Source organism: Orcinus orca, chromosome 14 (genome assembly GCF_937001465.1).
Source record: "Orcinus orca chromosome 14, mOrcOrc1.1, whole genome shotgun sequence".
Classification (NCBI taxonomy): domain Eukaryota; kingdom Metazoa; phylum Chordata; class Mammalia; order Artiodactyla; family Delphinidae; genus Orcinus; species Orcinus orca.
Genome location: NC_064572.1, coordinates 14,481,589 through 14,507,176, shown reverse-complemented (window position 1 = coordinate 14,507,176; position 25,588 = coordinate 14,481,589). Strand labels below are relative to the sequence as shown.

The window sequence follows — 25,588 nt, the reverse complement described above, 5'->3', positions numbered from 1 at the left end:
GTTTGAATTGCTCCACTGCAGTGAGTCATAATCCCAACTTCTTCCTTCCTTCAACAATAGTTTATTTTTAATTAGGGCGATTCCCAATAACGTTACTTTCCCGGGTCTGATACAAACCTGGGTCCCAGGTCTGTACCAACAGCAAGCTGTACAGAATGTCACTAGTGACAGAATGGACAGACGTTATATGATGGAGCCAGGAAGGTAGGTATTTGGGACAGTACAGACCCCACCTGATTTCACACCGTGTTGACAGCTACTCTTCTGGATGAGCCATACACGTCTGCCAAATAGTGCATATTTCAACTGAGGGTAAAAAGAATATTGTATTGTAAGTAGAGACTGACGGTTCTATATTCTGGTTTTTTCTTTCTTTTTTTAAAGGCAGCAAAATAAAATCAATAATGGAAAGTTATCCTTCTCTTTTTCCTTAGAGGTCTTTTCTGCCTAAAGCTATGCAGCTATTTTAATTACAAAAATATTCTTCTGGCTTTCTGCCAAGGAAAGGAAGTCCATGCAGTCTCGGCACCAGGAATTCAGTTTTGCTCACTGTCCTTTCAAGTGGCAGATACAGAATCAAAAGCATCCTTTCTGGATTTGATTATAATCATTACGGGTGTAGAACCCGAGGGCCCTGAGATCATCTTTACTTACAGAAGAGCTGACAAGCTTGAAAAAGCTCCAGTGTAATGAGACATTTACACAACGCAAGATACATCCCAGAGCCTACTCTGTAAAACACAGGTAACCTCCAGACAAAATAACTATTCTCTCACCATCTGGCAAGATGTTAAATGACTCTCTGCCTTGCTTTAAATTAAGGATATGATTAGTTCTTCAACTTACTGGTAACACTAAGCTCTTACATAAGAGTAAATTGAAAATGGTTCTAGGTGAGTATGGGGTATAAGCGCAGAGGGGTCGTGTATTAGTTTCCTCGGGTTGCCATAGCAAAATACCACAGACATTTTCTTTATTCATTCATCTATCCACAGACACTTAGGTTGTTTCCATATCTTGGCTATTGTGAGTAATCCTGCAATGAACATGGGAGTGCAGAGATCTCCCTGAGATCCTAATTTCTATTCCTTCAGATCTATAGCCAGAAGTGGTTTTGCTGGAGCATATGGTAGTTATAGTTTTAATTTTTTGAGGAACCTCCATACTGTTTTCCACAGTGGCTGCACCAAGTTACATTCCCACCAACAGTGCACCAGGGTTCCCTTTTCTCCACACCCTCACCAACATTTGTTACCTTCAGGTTTTTTTGACTAGAAACGTTCTTACAGGTGTGAGATGATATCTCGTGTTTCTGACTTGCCCTTCCCCGGTGATTAGTGATGGAGAGAGCACTTTACATATCTGTTCAGTTTCTTTGACCATTTTTAAAATGGGTTATTTGGTTTTTGTTTGTTTGGTTTTGGTTTGTGCTACAGAGTTGCAGGAGTTCCTTATATATTTTGGATTACCCTTTATGAGATATATGATTTGCAAATATTTTCTCCCATTCCATAGGTTGCCTTTTCGTTGTGTTCATGGTTTCCTTTGTTGTGCAGAAAGGTTTTAGTTTAATTCCACTTGTCCATTTTTCCTTCTGTTGACTTTTCTTGTGGTTGAAAAAATCACTGCCAAGGCCATCGTCAAATAGCTTCTCCCCTATATTTTCTTCTTCGGGTTTTACAGTTTCAAGTCTAATGTTTAAGTTTTTAATCCATTTTGAGTTGATTTTTGTGTATAGTCCAAAATCATGTTGTGCACAGTCACAAAAACATTTTCTGTGTGGTTCAAAATTAGATAAGGGTCCAATTTCATTCTTTGCATATGAATATCCTATTATCCCAACGCCAGTTATGAAAGAGATGACACTATCCTCACTATGCATTTTTGTTATGCTTGTCAAAGATCAGTTGACCAAATATGATAAATTTCATAGTGAAGTTTACCTCTCAATAAAGTTCAGTGATTGTCTCTGTAAAAGTATTGTACATCTTCTGTTAAAGTGATAACTAGTGATTACTGAAAACACCTGACGTGACTGTAAATGGTATCTTCTATTTAATTTAGTTTTCTGTTAGTATAGAAATGCTACCTTGCTAAATGCTCCAGTTATTCCTAGTAATGTCTGTAGGTTCTATAGGGTTTTCTCTGCAAATGATTAAATTATCTGCAAATAATTATAGATTGCTTTTCCTCTTATTCCAATTCTTAACATTTCCAGTTTCTTTTTCTTGTCTATTACAAGTTTGAAAACCAATTTAGGACTAGAGCCTTTGTAGCACAAGAATAAACTAAAGTACTAAAAGAGTTTATAAATGCTCTATATTTAAATTCCTCTCACAACTACCTGTCTTTATATCTGTGCCATGCTTGATTTGGGATTTTTACCACCTTCATCATTTCTTCTTATTGCTACAGAGAACGTCAGCTCAGACATAAATATATTGGCTAGTAAAGCAATCAAAAGAACAATGTGGTAAAATATACAAAAATATATTTATTCTCTACTAGCCCTGTTCTTGTTCCCCACCTAACATGGTAAGAATCATCTCCACTGGGCTCCCAAGGAAGTATATCAAGGCATGCTCCATATAAAAATTATCATTTAAAAAAAGCTTCAGTCTCTAATTTGATATGGAATAATCTCTGGCTTTGATAAGATGAACTAGACTCTGGATGAATCAGAAGAACCCCTTTCAGGTTCTTGCTATAGGGCATCATATCTCAATTGGCTAACAGGTCTCTGTGGGTAAAAGTTAGAGTATCTTCTATGTCACGGGCAACTTGATTTGTGATAAAATTAACTCCTGATTAGTTAACTGTGTATGGACTGGGGGAATACATCTAAAGATTCTTGACGAAGAGAAATGCTTGAGGTAGACCAGTCTGCAAGCATTAATTCCTCTTCTCTACCTTTCTGAGTAGACAGGCACTAAGGATGCCCTTTGATAGTTTTGCGAGTCTGAAGATTCAGTTGAAACTAAAAATGTATTGGTCAATGTATTTGTTTTCCATTGCTGTTGAACAAACTACCACAAACTTATCAGTTTAAAATAATGCCCATTTATTATCTCCTAGTTCTATAGGTCAGAAGTCCAGGTATGGCATGACTGGGGTTCTCTGCTTAGCGTCATGAGGATGAAATCAAGGTACTGGCTGGACTGTGTTCTCATCTGAGGCTCGGAATCCTCTTTCCAGTTCCTTGGTTGTTAAATGAATTCAGTTCTTTGTGGTTGTAGGACCGAGGTCTCCTTTTTCTTGCCAGCTATCAACCAGGGGCTGTTCTCAGATTTCCACCATGTGGCCCTCTCACACCACAACAGTTTGTTCCTTCCAGTCCAGGAGAAGATTTTATCTCACACTTTGGATCTCTGTGACTTCAAGAAGGAACCAATCTCTTTTAAGAGCTTCACCTGATTAGGTCAGGCCCATATGGCTAATCTCCACTTGATTAACTCAAAGTCAACTGGTTAGTAACCTAATCATGAGAGCTATACCCCATCATACTCAGATTCTGCCCACACTCAAGAAGAGAGGGTTATACATGGCATGTCCACCAGGGATCAGGACTCCTAGAGGTTGCAGTCTTAAAATTCTGCCTACAACAGAGGGTGCTGCCAGCTCTTTCCTTGGGCTCTCCCCGTTCTCGATCCTGAATGTTTGTCAGTACAATGGTAGGAAGAGATGAGGAAAAATTCACAGAAAACCTTACCAGGGACGGCATCTGCACTTGTCAGCACTATTCCTTTGCTGACATTACAGCCAGAGGACTCTTTGAAAAATGAAGATTCAATTAATCTGTTTGTTTTACTTAGAGATATTCTGAAGAGGTTTTTTTAAAAAAATCAAATAGAAGGGAGAATCCTAAAAGAGGACCTGCCACATAGACGAAATAGCTTTTAAAGTCTGAGAACTCCACTCCAGCACTACACAATGCTCTTGATCTCGACCATGTAAGTTCTGGTCCTTTGAGGGGAGATGAGAGGCTAGAAGAGCTTGTTCTCCTACCAGAGACCAGTGTATCTCAGCAATTTTCTCTTTGTCCAGTTCACATATGAGCTTTAAGGTCAAGTCTGTGGTCACTGAGGGAAAGTGCAGTCCCTATACGGGAAAGAGATCTGTAGCTTTTTAGAACAGCCCTGCCTGCATCTTTATGGAATAACCAGATCCTCGCCGGAACTAACTGTACGGCTGTATCTCGACCTGGATTTAACTGGATGACCCCATCAGTCTTTCAAAGATTTTTGTGCTTTTCCTTTTGATGTTATCTAGAAACAACTTATACTAGTCAAGACATCATTTCAGTTGTGTGAGCTGTACAAAAGGCAGAGACATCAAAATATGTTTAGCCATGTTGTCTACCAAGCTGATCAGATAGGATCTGCAGCGTGTGCGTGCATGTATATGTATATATTTTATATAGAGAAAATTTTCTATCCGTCTTACCACACAGTTCTTTCGATTGCTTTACTTATGACTGAGCTACCTCTGCAGCAACAAAAGGAAATTATGAAGATGTTAAAAAAATACCAAATCAAGCATGGCACAGACATAAAGACAAGCTAGGTATAAGAACAATTTGAAAATAGAGCACTTATGAAACCTCTTTGGTACTTCAGCAACAACAGTATATTCCTAAATTAATGGTTTCTCGAACATGCTCCTTTGAGTCATAGATATCCCCAGGGCTCACTTTCAGTGGTGGTGGGTGAGTTAGGGAGCTCAACTCAGGGCCTCACACTGTAGTTTTACCCAGAGCAGTTCCACTGTATTTTTTAAGAAGCTATGTAAAGTTAATAGGGAGGAATAGGAAAAATTCCACTCCCAAAAAGCATTTGGAAGTCACAGGCATGGATAAACTCTGTAGTCCTTCTTATGGCAGAAAATGTGGAATTATGATTAACCCCTAAAAAATTAATAGTTAATGGTCATGGCTAAATAAAATTTATCATCTGCCTTAGAGACCAAAAGGATACATCCCAACACATCCAACAATAATCCAACTGATGGACCATAAAATTTTCAGACAGTTCATCAGAATGCTGTACTAACTCGATAACTGAGTTATCAGGCTAAGTTTCAAGTCATTTTTAAAATTTTCAAAATTACGTGAAGTGTGAAGTCAAAAAACAAAGTTGTTTGTATGACTGCGCCACTCAGACTCACCTCAGAGCCTAGCTAGCTCATCACTACAATGGTGATTGGTTTCTGTGACAGGGCTGTAGCATGAACATTATGTGCTTAAATAGTATGAACGGGCGTTCTGCATTGTTTATAATTCTAACATCATTCTGTGAATCTACGTCATATAAATCAAACAAGTAAAACTCACACAGGCATTTCAAGAATTTAACTTCATGAGAAGAAACACATCACATGCAAGCATTTTAAAATAACAACCAATTAAAAAAAAATCTCAGGTCATATCCATAGTATTGGACAGTATAGACAGATAACATAGAAAGAAGTCCTTCTCCCACCTTCCCTGTGATATGCTGACACTGCTAAAAGCAATACTACAGGAGGGGAGATAGGTGATGGAAGGTTAGAGGGCCAGTTTTGAAACTGAGCAGGACCCTTGGGGCTCCTGGGGCCGAAAGCCTTTCTGTGTCTTCCGTTTCTTGTTTGTAGGGAACAGACTCCAGCCTCCACAACCTTCCTTGAGTTCCAAAGAGCAGATTTGAACAGTTGCTAATCAGGGAAGGGAGGGGATGCAGAAACAAGGGAGGAACAGCCCAGAAACAATAGTGCAGCCCTGAGGCAGGGTCCTGGCTCTGCCTCAAGGGATACATATAACAATATCTTTAAGCCCTTTATAGAACTAAACCCTCAACAAATGGAAGATGTCAGCATTCTTCATTCCAGATTAAAGGAGCCAGAGAAGCTCTTCAAGAAGACCACCTCAGGTCAGATTAAAGGAACCACAGAAACTCATCAGATTACCTGAGACCAGATTAAAGGACTGCAGGCCCTGCACACACCCTAATCTTATCAGCAACCCCGTCCTTGAACCAATGCTATAAAACTCCTCACCAAATCCTCCCAGGTTGGGGCACACAGTTTTTGAGGGCAGGAGCCCACTGTGTCCCCCTTTGCCTGGCAAAGCACTAAAGCTATTCTTTTCTACTTCAACCCAAAACTCTGCTCTGAGATTTGATTTGGCACCGGTACACAGAGGCTGCGTTCTCAGCATCAGTTTCACCCGCCACCCAGCGATACAGGTATGCAAAATAGAAATTAAGTTATAAAAATGCAAAATTCCTATTATTTTCACAAAGCTGTGTTTGAGAAATGATGGTCATACCTGCTCAAAAGCCTGTTGAATGAATAACTATAGAACTTAATGCAAATAATGAGCTGGCTAACTTTTTGAGGATTGGCAACAAGTTTACAGAGTATTAAAAGTATTTATTGGGGTATATCTTAAAATCCAAGACTATATATACATATATATTCAAGTAATAGGATATATTCAAAGCCATTTTGAAAAAAACTGTTAGCTCATTTTGAAATGAGATATATATAAAATATTTTGTTAGATATTATCTTATTTATATGCTCTAGATTACCACTTTCAGTGATGATGTAAATGTTCTCCATCTCTGCTGTCAAATAGGGCACCATTAGCCATAGGACCCTACTGAGCACTTGAAATGTAGCAAGTGCCACTGAGAAACTCAATTTTTTAATCTATTTCACTTAAATTAATGTAAATTCAAATAACCCCATGTGGCCAGTCTACTGGAAGTACAGCTCTAAAGAACACCTACCTTCTCATTTGCTTCATAAAGGGCTTTTGTCCTTTTCTTACAACCCTGTTCAAGGTCATCTCAGAGCCCCACAGGCAGAGGTATTTTTTCCCTGCATTGTGCTTCCATAGAACTTTCTGCATTTCTTTATTTTAGACCTTATTCACTGAATAGAAATTATACAAGTGAGAACTTCCCCTGGTATTCTATCACCTGCATAAAGATAGGACAGCTTTGTCATCTCAGCATCCAGCAGAGGGCCTGATACTTGGTAGGTTCTCATTACATTTTTTTTTTTTTTTTTGAAATGAATGAACAGATAGAAGCCATAAGCAGTTGATTAAACAGGGAAGTTCTAAACGAATATTTAGTATTTGTGGAAAACCGTCCTTTTGCCTGCCATTTCTTTTCTTATTCACACTCATAAAAGCCATTTCTGCCTTATGGGAATCCTAGCTAAGTAGCAGAGAGACAGTTTCTGCTAAAGTAATTTCAAGGGTATTGAACCAAATAAGCCACATGGCAACCCTGTGATCTACAGCTGCAACTCATCTGCTGGCTCACCCTCAAACCAAGAAGGCTGGTCAAGAGGCATCAGAACAAAGAGCTTTACTGTGCCCCAAACCTGAAAACGACACGAGATGCAGTACACTTACCATCACCAACATCAAAGTCCTTGAAAGCCAATTCTGAACCCGAATCATCCAGAAGGATTTCGCCGTTCAGTGTGAACATCATGGTATGTTCTGTCATGTCAACCATACACCCCACAACATCGCCTGCTTGCCAAGAGCGCCCATAGTGCTCACTGCCCTGGTGCCACCGCTGGGCCTAGGGACAGAAGAGTCATTGTCACAGAGAAAGCCAGCAGAACAGCACGCACCCACCCCTAATCGGCTCACACAGTAGCCTCTGTATTAACGCAGCGGGAGGAAGGAGTATAGTCAGCACATCTGTCTACAGAAATGCACAAAGCAATGTGGAGGTGCCCGGGGATGCTGAACCCGATACTAACATTGTAGGTTATTGAACCTTGAGAAAAACCCAAATGCTATTTCATGATTTTCAGAGTCTAATATTTAAAAAATCAAACCCCACATCTTTTCTATTAAAAGAAAAACTGTCTCTTTAGAAATTTATTTTTCTCACTACAATGAATGCTTCCCAGGATATGGGTTGCTTTTCTCTACTCCCCCAAATACAGAGAAGTATGACCAGAGACTCAACTGGGAACTGATCAGAGAAAATGACATTCTAGTTTTCATCTATTTCAAAATAAAATCCCATTCCTTGGAAGCAAAGGCACTCGCACTTCAGCAGAATAGAAATCTAGAAGCATTTCAGTACATACTAAAATCAAAAAAGGTTCAAATCAAACTCAAATATATTCTCAAGATATTTACTGAAATAGTAAGCCAAAAATTGAATATATATGTCAACACTGCCTTATATAATACACATAAAATCTCATAAATGCCTGTGAAACATAGGATAAATGTCACTTTTTAATCTATAACTATGTTCCACTGATTTACAGATACAAAATTAGTTATATTAAATATTTTGTCAGAAAAATCTTTAAATTTTTCCCTAAAGTATCACCTTCACTGTGAACTGACGTATAACGGGATGTAGTCACCAATGCAAAGCAATGATTTGATTCTTCTAAAGCATAACACATTGTACTTTTTTAAAATTTTAACTAAATTAGGTATCAAAAGGTGTTAAATTTTTCCATCTGAAATAAAAAACAGGATTCAAGAATTGCAATATTTCAGAACACAGTGGGTCAGTTGGCCTAGAAGCCACAACACTAACTTATAGCCTAGAAATGCTTTCCCACACACACACCTGGGTTCCCAGGCATCAAATCTCTTCATGATTGCTTATTGATTCTAATTTTCTTTTTTTAATTAGAAAATACTTTTTTCCTTCAAAAGGAATACAAATTCACTGAAGAAAATTAGGAAATAAAAATAGGATAAAAAAATAAAATGTCAATAATTTCATCCCCCCAAAAAGACTATTATTATTCTATTATGGCTGTGTCATATATACATATATTTTATTTTTTTATTATTTTTAAAGTCTTTGTCTTGATATTCCTACTAATGTGTTTCTTTTTTATAATTTTTGAATTTTATTTTATTTCTTTTTATATACAGATTCTCATTAGTCATCCATTTTATACATATTAGTGTATATATGTCAATCCCAATCTCCCAATTCAACACACCACCACCACCTCCCGCCACGTACCCGCCTTGGTGTCCATACATTTGTTCCCTACATCTGTGTCTCTGTTTCTGCCCTGAAAACGGGTTCATCTGTACCTTTTTTCTAGGTCCACATATATGCGTTAATATACGATATTTGTTTTTCTCTTTCTGGCTTACTTCACTCTGTATGACAGTCTCTAGATCCACCCACGTCTCTACAAATGACCCAATTTCCTTCCTTTCTATGGCTGAGTAATATTCCATTGTATATATGTGCCACATCTTCTTTATCCATTCATCTGTTGATGGGCATTTAGTTTGCTTCCATGACCTGGCTATTGTAAATAGTGATGCAATGAACACTGGGGTGCATGTGTCGTTTGGAATGATGGTTTTCTCTGGGTATATGCCCAGTAGTGGGATTGCTGGATCATATGGTAATAATTAGTTTTTTAAGGAACCTCCATACTGTTCTTCATAGTGGCTGTATCAATTCACGTTCCCACCAACACTGCAAGAGGGTTCTCTTTTCTCCACACCCTCTCCAGCATTTGTTGTTTGTACATTTTCTGATGATGCCCATTCTAACTGGTGTGAGGTGATACCGCATTGTAGTTTTGATTTGCATTTCTCTAATAATGAGTGACGTTGAGCAGCTTTTCATGTGCTTCTTGACCATCTGTATGTCTTCTTTGGAGAAATGTCTATTTAGGTCTTCTGTCTAGTTTTTGATTGGGTTGTTTTTTTAATATTGAGCTGCATGAGCTATTTATATATTTTGGAAATTAATCCTTTGTTCACTGATTCGTTTGCAAATATTTTCTCCCATTCTGAGGGTTGCCTTTTCGTCTTGTTTACGGTTTCCTTTGCTGTGCAAAAGCTTTGACGTTTCATTAGGTCCCATTTGTTTATTTTTGTTTTTATTTCCATTACTGTAGGAGGTGGATCAAAAAAGATCTTGCTATGATTTATATCAAAGACTTTTCTTCTACGCTTTCCTCTAAGAGTTTTATAGTGTCCGGTCTTACATTTAGGTCTCTAATCCATTCTGAGTTTATTTTTGTGTATGGTGTTAGGAAGTGTTCTAATTTCATTCTTTTATATGTAGCTGTCTGGTTTTCCCAGCACAACTTATTGAAGAGACTGTCTTTTCTCCATTGTATATCCTTGCCTCCTTTGTCATAGATTAGTGGACCATAGGTGCAAGGGTTTACCTCTGGGCTTTCTATCCTGTTCCATTGATCTATATTTCTGTTTTTGTGCCAGTACCATATTGTCTTGATTACTGTAGCTTTATAGTATAGTCTGAAGTCAGAGAGTCTGATTCCTCCAGCTCCATTTTTTCCCCTCAAGACTGCTTTGGCTATTTGGGGTCTTTTGTGTCTCCACACAAATTTTTAGACTTTTTGTTCTAGTTCTGTAAGAAATACCATTGGTAATTTGATAGGGATTGCATTAAATCTGTAGATTGCTTTGGGTAGTATAGTCATTTACACAATATTGATTCTTCCAATTCAAAAACATGGTATATCTCTCCATCTGTTGGTATCATCTTTAATTTCTTTCATCAGTGTCTTATAGTTTTCTGCATACAGGTTTTTGTTTCCCTAGGTAGGTTTATTCCTAGGTATTTTATTCTTTTTGCTGCAGTGGTAAATGGTAATGTTTCCTTAATTTCTCTTTCAGATTTTTCATCATTAGTGTATAGGAATGCAAGAGATTTCTGTGCATTAATTTTGTATCCTGCAACTTTCCCAAATTCATTGATTAGCTTTAGTAGATTTCTGGTGGAATCTTTAGGATTCTCTATGTATAATATCATGTCATCTGCAAACAGTGACAGCTTTACTTCTTCTTTTCCAATTTGTATTCCTTTTATTTCTTTTTCTTCTCTGATTGCCGTGGCTAGGACTTGCAAAACTATCTTGACTAATAGTGGCCAGACTGGACATCCTCATCTTGTTCCTGATCTTAGTGGAAATGCTTTCAGTTTTTCACCATTGAGAATGATGTTTGCTGTGGGTTTGTCATATATGGCCTTTACTATGTTGAGGTAGGTTCCCTCTATGCCCACTTTCTGGAGAGTTTTTATCATGAATTGGTGTTGAATTTTGTCAAAAGCTTTTTCTGCATCTCTTGAGATGATCATATGGGTTTTATTCTTCAGTTTGTTAATATGGTGTATCACATTAATTGATTTGCATATATTGAAGAATCCTTGCATCCCTGGGATAAATCCCACTTGGTCAAGGTGTATGATCCTTTTAGTGTGCTGTTGGATTCTGTTCGCTAGTATTTTGTTGAGGATTTTTACATCTGTGTTCATCAGAGCTATTGGTCTGTAATTTCTTTGTAGTATCTTTGTCTGGTTTTGGTATCAGGGTGGTGGCCTCACAAAATGAGTTTGGGAGTATTCCTTCCTCTGCAATTTTTTGGAAGAGTTTGAGAAGGACAGGTGTTAGCTCTTTCCTAAATGTCTGATAGAATTCGCCTGTGAAGCCATCTGGTTCTGAGCTTGTTTGTTTCTTGGAAGATTTTAAATAACAGTTTCAACTTCAGTACTTGTGACTGGTCTCTTCATATTTTCTATTTCTTCCTGGTTCAGTCTTGGAAGGTTATACATTTCTAAGAATCTCTCCATTTCTTCCAGGTTGTCTATTTTATTGGCATAGAGTTTGCTTGTAGTAGTCTCTTAGGATGCTTTGAATTTCTGCGGTGTATGTTGTAACTTCTTTTTCATTTCTAATTTTATTGATTTGAGTCCTCTCCCTCTTTTTCTTGATGAGTCTGGATAATGGTTTATCAATATTGTTTACCTTCTCAAAGAACCAGCTTTTAGTTTTATTGATCTTTGCTATTGTTTTCTTTGTTTCTATTTCATTTATTTTTGCTGTGATCTTTATGATTTCTTTCCTTCTACTAACTTGGCATTTTGTTTGTCCTTCTTTCTCTAGTTCCTTTAGGTTAAGGTTAGATTGTTTATTTGAAATTTTTCTTGTTTCTTGAAGTAGGCTTATATTGCTATAAACTTCCTTCTTAGAACTGCTTTTGCTGCATCCCATAGGTTTTGGATCACTGTTTTTTCACTGTAATTTGTCTCTAGGTATTTTCTGATTTCCTCTTTAATTTCTTCAGTGATCTCTTGGATATTTAGTAACATATTATTTAGCCTCCATGTACTTTGTGTTTTTTACGTTTCTTCCCCTGTAATTCATTTCTAATCTCATATCGTTGTGGTCAGAAAAGATGCTTAATATGATTTCAATTTTCTTAAATTTACTGTGGCTTGATTTGTGACCCAAGATGTGATCTAACCTAGAGAATGTTCTGTGTGCACTAGAGAGGAATGTGTAATCTGCTGTTTTTGAATGGAATGTCCTATAAATATCAATTAAGTCTATCTGGTCTATTGTGTCATTTAAAGCTTGTGTTTCCTTATTAATTTTCTGTTTGGAAGATCTGTCCATTGGTGTAAGTGAGGTGTTAAAGTCCCCCACTATTATTGTGTGACTGTTGATTTCCTCTTTTATAGCTGTTAGCAGTTGCCTTATGTATTGAGGTGCTCCTATGTTGGGTGCATATATATTTTAAATTGTTATATAGTCTTGGATTGATCCCTTGATTATTATGTAGTGTCCTTCTTTGTCTCTTTAACATTCTTTATCTTAAAGTCTATTTTATCCGATATGAGTATTGCTACGCCAGCTTTCTTTTGATTTCCATTTGCATGGAATATCTTTTTCCATACCCTCCCTTTCAGTTTGTATGTGTCCCTAGGTCTGAAGTCGGTCTCTTGTAGACAGCATATATATGGGTCCTGTTTTTGTATCAATTCACTGAGCCTGTGTCTTTTGGTTAAAGAACTTAATCCATTCATGTTTAAGGTAATTATCAATATGTATGTTCCTATTACCATCTTCTTAATTGTTATGGGTTTGTTTTTGTAGGTCCTTTTCTTCTCTTGTGTTTCCCACTTAGAGAAGTTCCTTTAGCATTTGTTGTAGAGCTGGTTTGGTGGTGCTGAATTCTCTTAGCTTTTGCTTGTCTGTAAAGCTTTTGATTTCTCCATCGAATCTGAATGAGATCCTTACTGGGTAGAGTAATCTTGGTTGTAGGCTTTTCCATTCCATCACTTTAAATATATCATGCCACTCCCTTCTGGCTTGTAGAGTTTCTGCTGAGGAATCAGCTGTTAACCTTATGGGAGTTCCCTTGTATGTTATTTGTCGTTTTTCCCTTGTTTCTTTCAATAATTTTTCTTCGTCTTTAATCTTTGTCAATTTGATTACTATGTGTCTTGGCACGTTTCTCCTTGGGTTTATCCTGTATGGGACTCTCTGTGCTTCCTGGACTTGGGTGGCTATTTCCTTTTCCATGTTAGGGAAGTTTTTGACTATAATCTCTTCAAATATTTGTCTTTTTCTCTGTCTCTTCTCTTTCTGGGACCCCTATAATGCAAATGTTGTTGCGTTTAATCTTGTCCCAAAGGTCTCTTAGGCCGTCTTCATTTCTTTTCATTCTTTTTTCTTTATTCTGTTCCATGGCAGTGAATTCCACCATTCTGTCTTCCAGGTTGCTTATCCGTTCTTCGGTCTCAGTTATTCTGCTATTGATTCCTTCTAGGGTATTTTTCATTTCAGTTACTGTATTGTTCATCTCTGTTTGTTTGTTCTTTAATTCTTCTAGGTGTTTGTTCTTTAATTCTTCTAGGTCTTTGTTAAACATTTCTTGCATCTTCTCGATCTTTGCCTCCATTCTTTTTCCTAGGTCCTGGATCATCTTCACTATCATTATTCTGAATTATTTTTCTGGAAGGTTGCCTATCTCCACTTCATTTAGTTGTTTTTCTGGGGTTTTATCTTGTTCCTTCATCTACTACATAGCCCACTGCGTTTTCATCTTGTCTATCTTTCTGTGAATGTGGTTTTTGTTCCACAGGCTGCAGGACTGTAGTTCTTCTTGCTTCTGCTGTCTGCCCTCTGGTGGATGAGGCTATCTAAGATGTTTGCGCAAGTTTTCTGATGGGAGGGACTGATGGTGGGTAGAGCTGAGTGTTGCTCTGGTGGGCAGAGCTCAGGTAAAACTTTATCCTGCTTGTCTGCTGATGGGTGTGGCTGGGTTCCCTCCCTGTTGGTTGTTTGGCCTGAGACAACCCAACACTGGAGCCTATCCGGCTCTTTGGTGGGGCTAATGGCGGACTCTGGGAGGGCTCATGCCAAGGAGTACTTCCCAGAACTTCTGCCGCCAGTGTCCTTGTCCTCATGGTGAGCCACAGCCACCCCCCGCCTCTGCAGCAGACCCTCCAACACTAGCAGGTAGGTCTGGTTCAGTCTCCTGTGGGGGTCACTGCTCCTTCCCCTGGGTCCCAACACTACTTTGTGTGTGCCCGCCAAGAGTGGAGTCTCTGTTTCCCCCAGTCCTGCCAATGTCCTGCAATCCAATGCTGCTGGCCTTCAAAGTCTGATTCTCTAGGAATTCTTCCTCCCATTTCCAGATCCCAGGTTGGGAAGCCTGATGTGGGGCTCAGAACCTTCACTCCAGTGGGTGGACTTCTGTGGTATAAGTGTTCTCCAGTTTGTGAGTCACCCACCCTGTAGTTATGGGATTTGATTTTATTGTGATTGTGCCCCTCCTACCATCTCATTGTGCCTTCTCCTTTGTCTTTGGATGTGGGGTATCATTTTTGGTGAGTTCCACTGTCTTCCTGTCGATGACCGTTCAGCAGTTAGTTGTGATTCCGGTGTTCTCGTAAGAGTGAGTGAGCGCACATCCTTCTACTTTGCCATCTTGAACCAATCTCTCCATATTTTGTATTTTTAATTTTAAAATATATTATGCAGCTAAAATTATCATTAAACACTTATATAATGTATAAATAAACAATAAAAGAAGCAACTGAGGGGAATTCCCTGGCGGTCCAGTGGTTTGGACTCTGCACTTTCACTGCCGTGGGCCCAGTTCAATCCCTGGTCGGGGAACTAGGATCCCACAAGCCACGAGGCCTGGGGAAATTAAAAAAAAAAAAAAAAAAAGCAACCGACCAGCTTCCACCAAACTTAAAACATAAAAATTACCAATAATGTTGAAAATGAAAACTCTTGGTGATTGCAAACAACAAATAGCATTCTTATGTCTATTAAATGTTTATACCTATCATTAATTATTGCTTGAGGATAAATTCCTTCTATGGAATTCCTCTGTCAAAATGAATACATTTTAAATTAGCATATGGATTTTAAACATTTTTGATAGACAAGGATGATTCATCTTTTTGATATGATAGAGAATCAATATTTTCCTTCTTGAATTTTGAATAATCTTGACTATTCACAGGGTGAGGGAAAACGTTTTGAGGCTACAAGAACAAAAGTTTTCCTAGGAACTATTTTCTCAAGGTTGAGCTCAGGAAAGTACTAATATTACTGTACCACCAAAAGGAATACCAGAGGAAATCAAGCCAGGCAGCGTGGGAGCCCACAGCGTGTGGATGCCTGGTGCACAGCAGCCTACAAAACCAGGAGCCTACAAACTCCAGTGCCCGGGGCCCAGCAAAGCACACTCACCTTGAAGCCGTCGAAAGCAAAGGCACGTTCATCCGAGCCAAGCTCCTGATCGGGTTGACAGCCTGGTCTGCTCCAGCCAACTCTCATGTCTCCAGCAGTGACAGCCTCAAATTCAAAATACCACCTTCCTGCCTTCACAGCATAAGTTTTCTCAGCGCGGAAGATTCGGAACCTTTCTCCTGTGCCGCTGCACACTTCAGCTCTGGCAGCTGTGAATGGAAAGGGATTCTGGTGATCGTTGCATGGGGAATTGAAAGCGGAGGGCAGATACCACTTAACCTACAGGGATGATGCTAAAGATACCTTCTATTCTTATCTTGGTTCATATGTTGTTACAAAGTGTTTTCATATCAGATGGAAGCAGCTGGGTGAAGTGGAAAGTACGTGGCCTTCCTTGGGAGATGCTGGTTGTTAACTTTCACTAATGCTGTAGGGCAGATGATGTAAAAAAAAAATTTTTTTTTTTTCCTGTAGAGAAAAGCCTAACAGCCACTTGGCGGTTTGGTAGTGGAAGATGAGATGAACTTGAGGGCAAGAATGGGAAGAAGACAATAAAAGAGGTTTAAACTGTTCTGCATAGGAAATAAATAGACATTTATGGATAGGAGAGAAGAGAGAAGAAGCACCCAGGAAGTGAGGAGGAGAGAAAGAAAACAACAAGAGAGAGCTATATATTAGCAGAGAATGGGAACCATTGGTAAGTTTCCCAGACAGAATGACTAGGGGCATAAGTCTTCTGCTACCCCACCTCTTCACTGTATATACACACAAATGCTGTGTTTAAGTGACTTGAGGAAAAAATAAAAGGGTCAAGTCCAACCTCAGGATCCGTGTGGTGAGATGGGGAAAAAATATCTGTAGGACGTGAGGTGCACCAGAGATGGAGTGTGCCAGTGGTACAAAACCTCAGACCAGGGGACCTGGAGCTAGAATGACTTGGAGAACGTCACCTCCTGGGAAATCACAGCGCATGGGGACAAGGGTCCACTGAACTGATATCAAAGGATATGGTCAGCTCCATGAAGTTTGGGGTTAGATACAGAGAAGCAAATTTAAGTGACTTAATGAAGTCACACGACTAATGGCAGAATTCGGGAGCTGCCAAACGCTACAACCTGTGTTCTCTCCACTCTACCGTCAGGAGCTCACACAGAATTAGCAGGTACCAGTTAAATATTAGTGCTCATCTGTTCTCAGGAGTTAGGGAAGACCTGATAAATAATAAAAGTTTATTAAAAGCTAAACTACTGATGTGACCAAATAAATAAAAATAGTCACGATATGCTCTAAAGGTTGACGATAAACACACAGATCATCTTTAACAATTTAAGGTTAGATTGAAGAAAAGAAAAATGGACTAAGAGGTCCCAGCACATAATAGGAGCTGATTTAATGAAATGATCAATTATTACTTTTTGATGACTTTATGGTGATTTTAGGGCATGTAGATGAACTGCATCTGCTGATAAACCTTTCAAAACCTGGGTTAAATTTCTGAATAAGCAACATTTTGTTTTTTCACCTTTCCCCACATATACACACATGCTCACACCTAACGACTTAGTCTGATCCAAGCAAATCTCCTGTGTCCAGCAGTGACAGCCTCAAATGTCACACACTCATATCATACAATACATTCAAACACCTTACTGAAAACATGAATGCAGTAATACAGTTTAAAAATGAGACATTTATACTACTCTATGCAGCAGACAGCACGTACAAAATTCTCTGAAGAGAGAAAGTTTGCTTTCGATACATCCAAGGTGGGAGTGGAAAGGGGCTTAAATGAGAGAAACATCTCCGTGATGAAGGGTACAATATTCTCACATCTGTTACTTAATAACCGAATGATTTTTGAAAGGTAGAATAGTAAACTACTTTTTTGAGGACAAGAAAATTAACTATTAAGGAGATAGTTCTAAATGCCATAATATTAAAAAAAATAGGAAAAGCCACATTTCCAGAGTCAGTATTTTCTCAAGAAACAGCACACTGATCCACCGCTTCTTTAAATCATGGTTGCAATCGTCCCTAAACTAATCTAAGAGGTACAGAAAACGAGCTTTGAACTACACAAACATTGGGAGATTCCTTTTCAGGAAACTAAAACGCTCTCACATATTATCCTTATTTTTAGTGATGTCGACATGTGCAAATACAGTCATACTTACATTCTAGTATGTACTAACAAATTCAATCCCAATTTCCTGAGTATGAAACACTCAGTTTTTTAGAAAACTAAACTGCTGAAAAACTCACATGTCCTTTTTCCTGTTTTATGTTTCCAGGACTTTGGACTCGACGAAATGCACAGTGTGCTCAAGAAATGCAAATAAATGTTAATATTAGCTTAAATCAAATACATTGGAAAATGTGGTATAAAAATATAACCACTATTTATTTAATTTCTTTAAAAGCTCACTACAGAGCCTGGAGTCTCGCCCAGGGCAGCTGGTCCACTCTCATCGGGGTGTCCTGGCGAAAGCCCGCATGGCAGGCAGAACTCGACAAGGAAAGCATCACTGGAGCTCAAGTTTGTTTTGAAAACAGCCTCAAGTTCTACCTGTCCTCGGTGATCTGTGGTTTTCTATGTGACCAGGAAATCAAATTGATAATCTGATCAGTCTGATCTCCAAATTGGAGCAGGAAGATAAAGTGATGACAGAGGAGAGAGCAACTCCCCCAGCCACCTGTCCAGATTTGGAAGTTCTACCTAAAGCCAAAGGGTTAACTTCTAAGCAGCACGTTTTTAGAAAAGAACAATCTAAAGGTATAAAAATAGTAAGAGTTCTGATTTTCCACAGTGGAAAAATGCCATAAACGAGAAAAGACACAAAGTTACCAAGAGAGTCATTTTCCCAAGAGAAAATGTTGCCGCTGGAGAGATAACATGAAACTCTTGCGAGTTGGAGTGAAGTATAAGTTATCTCCAAAATTACATTTTCTTTGAGCATTCCTACAAGCAATTGTTTGCATAAATGTGACTCAGATACTGAGTGTTTCAAACATAAATTGGTATTGGTTTAGTTGTTCTCTTATTTTTTTATTACTTGTTTTATTTTAATAATATTTTTTAAATTTTATTTTAATAACTTTATTTTTTCTTTCTTTCTTATTTTTCTCCCGTTACTTCTGAGCCGTGTGGCTGACAGGGTCTTGGTGCTATGGCTGGGTGTCAGGCCTGAGCCTCTGAGGTGGGAGAGCCGAGTTCAGGACACTGCACCACCAGAGACCTCCTGGCTTCATGTAATATCAATCAGCAAGAGATCCCCCAGAGATCTCCGTCTCAACGCGCTGATCCAGATCCACCCAATGGTCAGGAAGCACCCCTGTGGGATGCCCCATGCCAAACAACAGCAAGACAGGAACACAACCCCACCCATTAGCAGAGAGGCTGCCTAAAATCATACTAAGTTCAGAGACACCCCAAAACACACCACTGGATACCACCCTGCCCAATAGAAAGACAAGGTCCAGCCCGACCCATCAGAACTCAGGCACCAGTCCCCTCAACCAGAAAGCCTACATGAGACACTGAACCAACTTCACTCACTGGGGGCAGACACCAAAAACAACGGGAACTACGAACCTGCAGCCTGCGAAAAGGAGACCCCAAACACAGTAAGTTAAGCAAAATGAGAAGGCAGAGAAACACACAGCAGATGAAGGAGCAAGGTAAAAAGCCACCAGACCTAACAAATGAAGAGGAAATAGGCAGTCTACCTGAAAAAGAATTCAGAGTAATGATAGTAAAGATGATCCAAAATCTTGGAAACAGAATGGAGAAAATATAAGAAACATTTAACAAGGACAAAGAAGAACTAAGGAGCACAAAAACAATGATGAACAACATAAAAATGAAATTAAAAATTCTCCAGGGTAAGACGGGAATAAAGACACAGACCTACTAGAGAATGGACTTGAGGATATGGGGAGGGGGAAGGGTAAGCTGTGACAAAGCGAGAGAGTGGCATGGACTACCAAACGTAAAATAGATAGCTAGTGGGAAGCAGCCGCATAGCACAGGGAGATCAGCTCGGTGCTTTGTGACCACCTAGAGGGGTGGGATAGGGAGGGTGGGAGGGAGGGAGATGCAAGAGGGAAGAGATATGGGAACATACGTATATGTATAACTGATTCTGTTATATGAACTGTTATAAAGCTTTAACTAACACACCATTGTAAAGCAATTATACTCCAAAAAAGATGTTAAAAAAAAATTCTCTAGAAGAAATCAGCAGCAGAATAACTGAGCCAGAAGAACATATAAGTGACCTGGAAGACAAAATACTGGAAATAACTACTGCAAAGCACAATAAAGAACAAAGAATGAAAAGAATTGAGGACAGTCTAGAGACCTCTGGAACAACATTAAACGCACGAACATTCAAATCATACGGGTCCCAGAAGAAGAAGAGAAAAAGAAAGGGACTGAGAAAATATTTGAATAGATTATAGCTGAAAAATTCCCTAATATGGGAAAGGAAATAGTCAATCAAGTCCAGGAAGCACAGAGAGTCCCATGTGGGATAAATCCAAGGAGAACCATGCCAAGACACAAATTAATCAAACTATCAAAAATTAAATACAGGGCTTCCCTGGTGGCGCAGTGGTTGAGAGTCCGCCTGCCAATGCAGGGGACACAGGTTCGTGCCCTGGTCCGGGAATATCCCACATGCCGCGGAGCAGCTGGGCCCGTGAGCCATGGCCGCTGAGCCTGCGCGTCCGGAGCCTGTGCTCCACAACGGGAGAGGCCACACAGTGAGAGGCCCGTGTATGGCAAAAAAAAAAAAAAAAAAAAGAATGAAATTAGAACACTCCCTAACACCATACACAAACTCAAAATGGATTAAAGACCTAAACGTAAGGCCAGAAACTATAAAAACTCTTAGAGGAAAACATAGGCAGAACACTATGACATAAATCACAGCAAGATCCTTTTTGACCCACCTCCTAGAGAAATGGAAATAAAAATAAACAAATGGGACCTAATGAAACTTTAAAACTTTTTCACAGCAAAGGAAACCATAAACAAGATGAAAAGACAATCCTCAGAATGGGAGAAAATATTTGCAAACGTATCAGCAAAGGATTAATCTCCAAAAACACAAGCAGCTCATGCAGCTCAATATCAAGAAAACAAACAACCCAATTCAAAACTGGGCAGAAGACCTAAATAGATATTTCTCCAAAGAAGATATACATATAGCCAACAAACACATGAAAAGATCCTCAGCATCACTAATCATTAGAGCAATGTAAATCAAAACGACAATGAGGTATCACCACACACCAGTCAGAATGGCCAGCATCAAAATATCTACAAACAATAAATGCTGGAGAGGGTGTGGAGAAAACGGAACCCTCTTGCAGAGTTGGTGGAAATGTAAATTGATACAGCCACTATGGAGAACAGTATGGAGGTTCCTTAAAGAACTGAAATTAGAACTACCATACGACCCAGCAATCCCACTACTGGGCATATATCCTGAGAAAACCATAACTCAAAAAGAGTCATGTACCAAAATGTTCACTGCAGCTCTATTTACAATAGCCCAGACATGCAAGCAACCTAAGTGTCCATCAACAGATGAATGGATATAGAAGATGTGGCACATATATACAATGGAATATTACTCATCCATAAAAAGAAACAAAATTGAGTTGTTTGTAGTGAGGTGGATGGACCGAGAGACTGTCATACAGAGTGAAGTCAGTCAGAAAGAGAAAAACAAATACCATATGCTAACACATATATATGGACTCTAAATATATATATATGGTTCTGAAGAAGCTAGGGGCAGGACAGGAATAAAGACGCATATGTTGAGAATGGACGTGAGGACGTGGGGAGGGGGAAGGGTAAGCTGGGACAAAGTGAGAGAGTGGCACTGACATGTATACACTACCAAAAGTAAAATAGATAGCTAGTGGGAAGCAGCCACATAGCACAGGGAGATCAGCTCGGTGCTTTGTGACCACCTAGAGGGGTGGGGTAGGGAGGGTGGGAGGGAGGCGCAAGAGGGAGGAGATATGGGGATATACGTATACATATAGCTGATTCACTTTGTTATACAGCAGCAACTAATGCAACAGTGTAAAGAAATTATACTCCAATAAAGATGTTAAAGAAAAAGCTCACTACAAATTTTTCTTGGTATTAATATTTACCACTAATCTTTTCTGCTAATAGAGGTAATAAAAACAGGGGTAGTATATAGAAAATTTGGGTCAATAAGAGGTAATGATGAAGAATTTCTTAGTCCTGGCATTTTTTCCCTGACCTTAAGCTGTTGCACTATTCTACAGTTTTAATTGAAGTGTAGTTGATGTAAAATATTATATGTTATATGTGTACAATATAGTGATTCACAATTTTTAAAGGTTATACTTCGTTTTTAGTCATTGTAGAATATTGGCTATATTCCTTGTGTTGTACAATATATCCTTGTAGCTTATTTTACACATAATCGTTTATACCTCTTAATTCCCTCTCCGTATATTCCCTCTCCCCTTTCCCTCTCCCCACACTGTTAACCTCTGATTTGTTCTCTGTGAGTCTGTTTCTTTTGTATTTGTTATATTCACTACTTTGCTGTGTTTTCAGATCCCACCTATTGGTGAGCTCCTGCACTATTTGTCTCTCTCTGTCTGACTTATTTCACTTAGCATGATGCCCTCCAAGTCCATCCATGTTTGTGCAAATAACAAAATTTCCTTCTTTATTACGGCTGAGTAGTTCTCCATTGTGTATATATACACATCTTCGATATCCATTCATTTGTTGATGGACACTTAGGTGGCTTCCATATCTTGGCTATTGTAAATAATGCCATTATGAACATTGGGGTACTTGTATCTTTTCAAATTAGTGTTTTTGTTTCTTTCAGATATACACCCAGGGGTGGAATTGCTGGGTCATAACTGCTACACTATTCTTACCCTCACTGATGGCATGCAACTGAACTTGAAATTAACATGCTATTCATAGATATCATCATGCCAAGGACTTGTAAGCTCCATGGATCTTCCTCCAAATGTCCATGTGGCTCATAGTTTATATTCTATATTTCTTACATTAGTTTAGGGTAGCTTGCAACCACAGTTTAAAGAAGCAACAGTTCAGCATTTCTGTTTTTGGATAAAATACTAATAACTAAATGGAAATCTGGATCCACAGACGTTTAAAAACAGATTACGCAGGCAACCTGAAACAAATTTTTGTTGCATACCCTGTAGCATCAAGTGGTTGAACACAAAGTAGGTGCCCTGTAAACACCTGCTGGACTGAGTCTAGGAACAAAGAGTCTCCTGATCCCTGGACACAGAAGCCCAGGTAAACAGCTAATCAGCAGCACCACCGTCAAAGGTACAGAACTCTCGCCCGCAAACATGCAATTCTCATCCTTTGCTTGACTTTTTTTAAAAGTTTATTTAATTTTTTATTTTTATTTATTTACTGATTTCTGGTTGCGTTGGGTCTCTGTGCACAGGCTTTCTCTAGCTGCATCGAGAGGGGCCTACTGTTCGTTGCGGGCTTCTCATGTTGCAGAGCACGGGCTCTAGGCACATGGGCTTCAGTAGTTGTGGCACTTGGGCTCAGTAGTTGTGGCTCACAGGCTTAGTTGTTCTGTGGCATGGGGGATCTTCCCGGACCAGGGATCAAACCTGTGTCCGCTGCCTTGGCAGGTGGATTCTTAACCACTGCACCACCAGGGAAGTCCCCCTTTGCTTGATTTTAAACACTCTACACTCATACAATTCTAGCTCATGTAAGTATGTTACATAAACGGTTTTTAAATTGTTATAATGAATATAACACTAATTGACATTTTAAAAAAACGAACAGTTAGCAGATATATTTCTATCACACTTATCAAAGCTACTCAAAGAAGAAATTCGGGATTTATGCCTTTAACAAACCACTTTAAGGGCAAGATCTGATAATATACTGTGTTCCTAGTACCTCACAGATCCTAGCACGGAGAGGGCAAACACCAATGACCATTCAAATAGGATGTAAAATATCTATACACGCTGCATTCCAAACCATACATTTAAAAGACAATTACCACTAGAGGGCAGTCAAGATCTAAGCATGTATTAAAATTACAAGTTTTTTATAATAAGCTATGAAGGAAGGCAGGCTAGTCTCTTGAAAATTGTATACGTATCTTGATTCCTTTAGGTGTATCTGTATAATAATCTTAAAAAATCATTGATATTAACCAGTTATCTTTTTAACCTGGTATAATTTCTAAGTAAGCAATTCAAATCTCAATAAAACTTTGTAATGAATAAAAATAAATGACTTTTTCAAATGTTTTAAAATATTATTTAGAACAATTCTCCAAAAATAGTATAATTCAAACATTGAGTTCATATTCATTCTGGAATACACAAATCATCATTCTGCTGACTAACAGAAAATAAATGATAGCCCTGACCAATTACATAAGGTTAGATTCAGTTTTATCAAAAATTTTACGTCCTTTACTTTTTTTTTTGCAGTACGTGGGCCTCTCGTGGGCCTCTCACTGTTGTGGCCTCTCCCGTTGCGGAGCACAGGCTCCGGACGCGCAGGCTCAGCGGCCATGGCTCACGGGCCCAGCCGCTCCGCGGCATGTGGGATCTTCCCGGACCAGGGCACGAACCCGTGTCCCCCGCATCGGCAGGCGGACTCTCAACCACTGCACCACCAGGGAAGCCCCCTTAACTTTTGTAATGTCAGCAAAAGCAGTAGCGTCAATTGCAAATTAATGTTTTAAGTCTTATCTTAGTGATCACCATTTTGCTTTATTCCATAAAATCTCACATCTATTAATTTCCATTTTTCACCATCCTTGTCCTGAAGGTCACAATATTCCCAAAGCCTCCCAACTGGTCTCTCTGTCCAAGCGCTCTCCCCTCCAATCTGTTCCTTCCCACTGTCGTCACAGTTATTTTGTTGTTCTAAACTCTGATCACAAATCAAGCTTTTGCTTTAAAACTTCCTGGCGCTAGAACTCCTTGTACTACTTTACCGTATTTCTCAACTGGGTTTTCAAAATATTCCATGTCTTAGCCTAATCATTCTACCTCCATTTAGTACTGTTCTTTCCTCACTTATACCCTATAATTTAGCCTAACTAGACAATCAATTTTCCCCTCAACTCTTTCTAAATTTAATGACATCAGATATACTTTCCCTCTGTCAGGAATGTCCTTTCTCCCACCAACCTCTTCTTGTTGCTATTTTCATCTCTTCAACAGCTAACTCAGATGCCATTTTTTCCCCTTACTGATTCCTCCAATTGGAAAATGAATCTTTCTTACGTATTTTCCAGATACATCAATTTAATCCCTACTAAGAGGTAGGCGGGCTCTTGGATTCCAGGACACACTGGTGAATGAAAAACAGGATCTCAGGGAATTCCCTGGCAGTCCAGTGGTTAGCACTTGGTGCTTTCATTGCCATGGCCCCAGGTTCAATCCCTGGTCTGGGAACTAAGGTCCCACAAGTCACGCAGCACAGCCCAAAAAAAGAAAGAAAAAATACAGGATCTCAGCCTCCATTGTGAAATACTTTACATGAGCCTCTCTGTTCGTTAATCACATAACTTCAGTAAGACTGAACCTTGTAAATCAGCTATCAATGGTTCTATCTTTAAATTCTTAAAATGCAGAAACCATGCCATCCTCTGATCACCATTTTTCCTCCCAGTTTTCTCATTTCCTTATTCAAACACATTCACTCTTCAAACTCATTAATTTCCTCTGTGGCTTCCCTTCCTTATCTATACAGCTTTCAGTACCTTCCTGCCCTATTACTCTTCTCCTCACTTGCTCTGTTAACCCCCATCTTTGTCTAATTTTACTGTCTCATTCTCACCATCTATACTCGCTCTGCTGAGCTTGCTGGGAAACACGTGCACACAACAGACTGGCACCGTTACTAACTCAAAGTCTCTAACCTCAATTGGACCATTAATGTTTCTCTGCTTTTTATCTCTCTGAAACCTGCTCTCTGTCCCATCCCACAAACATCTCTCTAAACTTTACTGCTGAGTGATATCAG

General features: G+C 39.1%; 1 protein-coding gene across 1 annotated transcript in view; it reads right to left on the bottom strand.

The window, feature by feature from the left end:
* Nucleotides 1-25,588, bottom strand: part of RYR2 (ryanodine receptor 2) — a 517,690-nt gene that overhangs the window by 248,697 nt on the left and 243,405 nt on the right. The window contains exons 28-29 of the mRNA XM_049697219.1: nt 15,529-15,737; nt 7,403-7,577 (exon numbers count right to left, since the gene is read on the bottom strand). Coding sequence (XP_049553176.1) covers nt 7,403-7,577; nt 15,529-15,737 — 384 coding nt within the window. The remainder of the gene's footprint in view (nt 1-7,402; nt 7,578-15,528; nt 15,738-25,588) is intronic.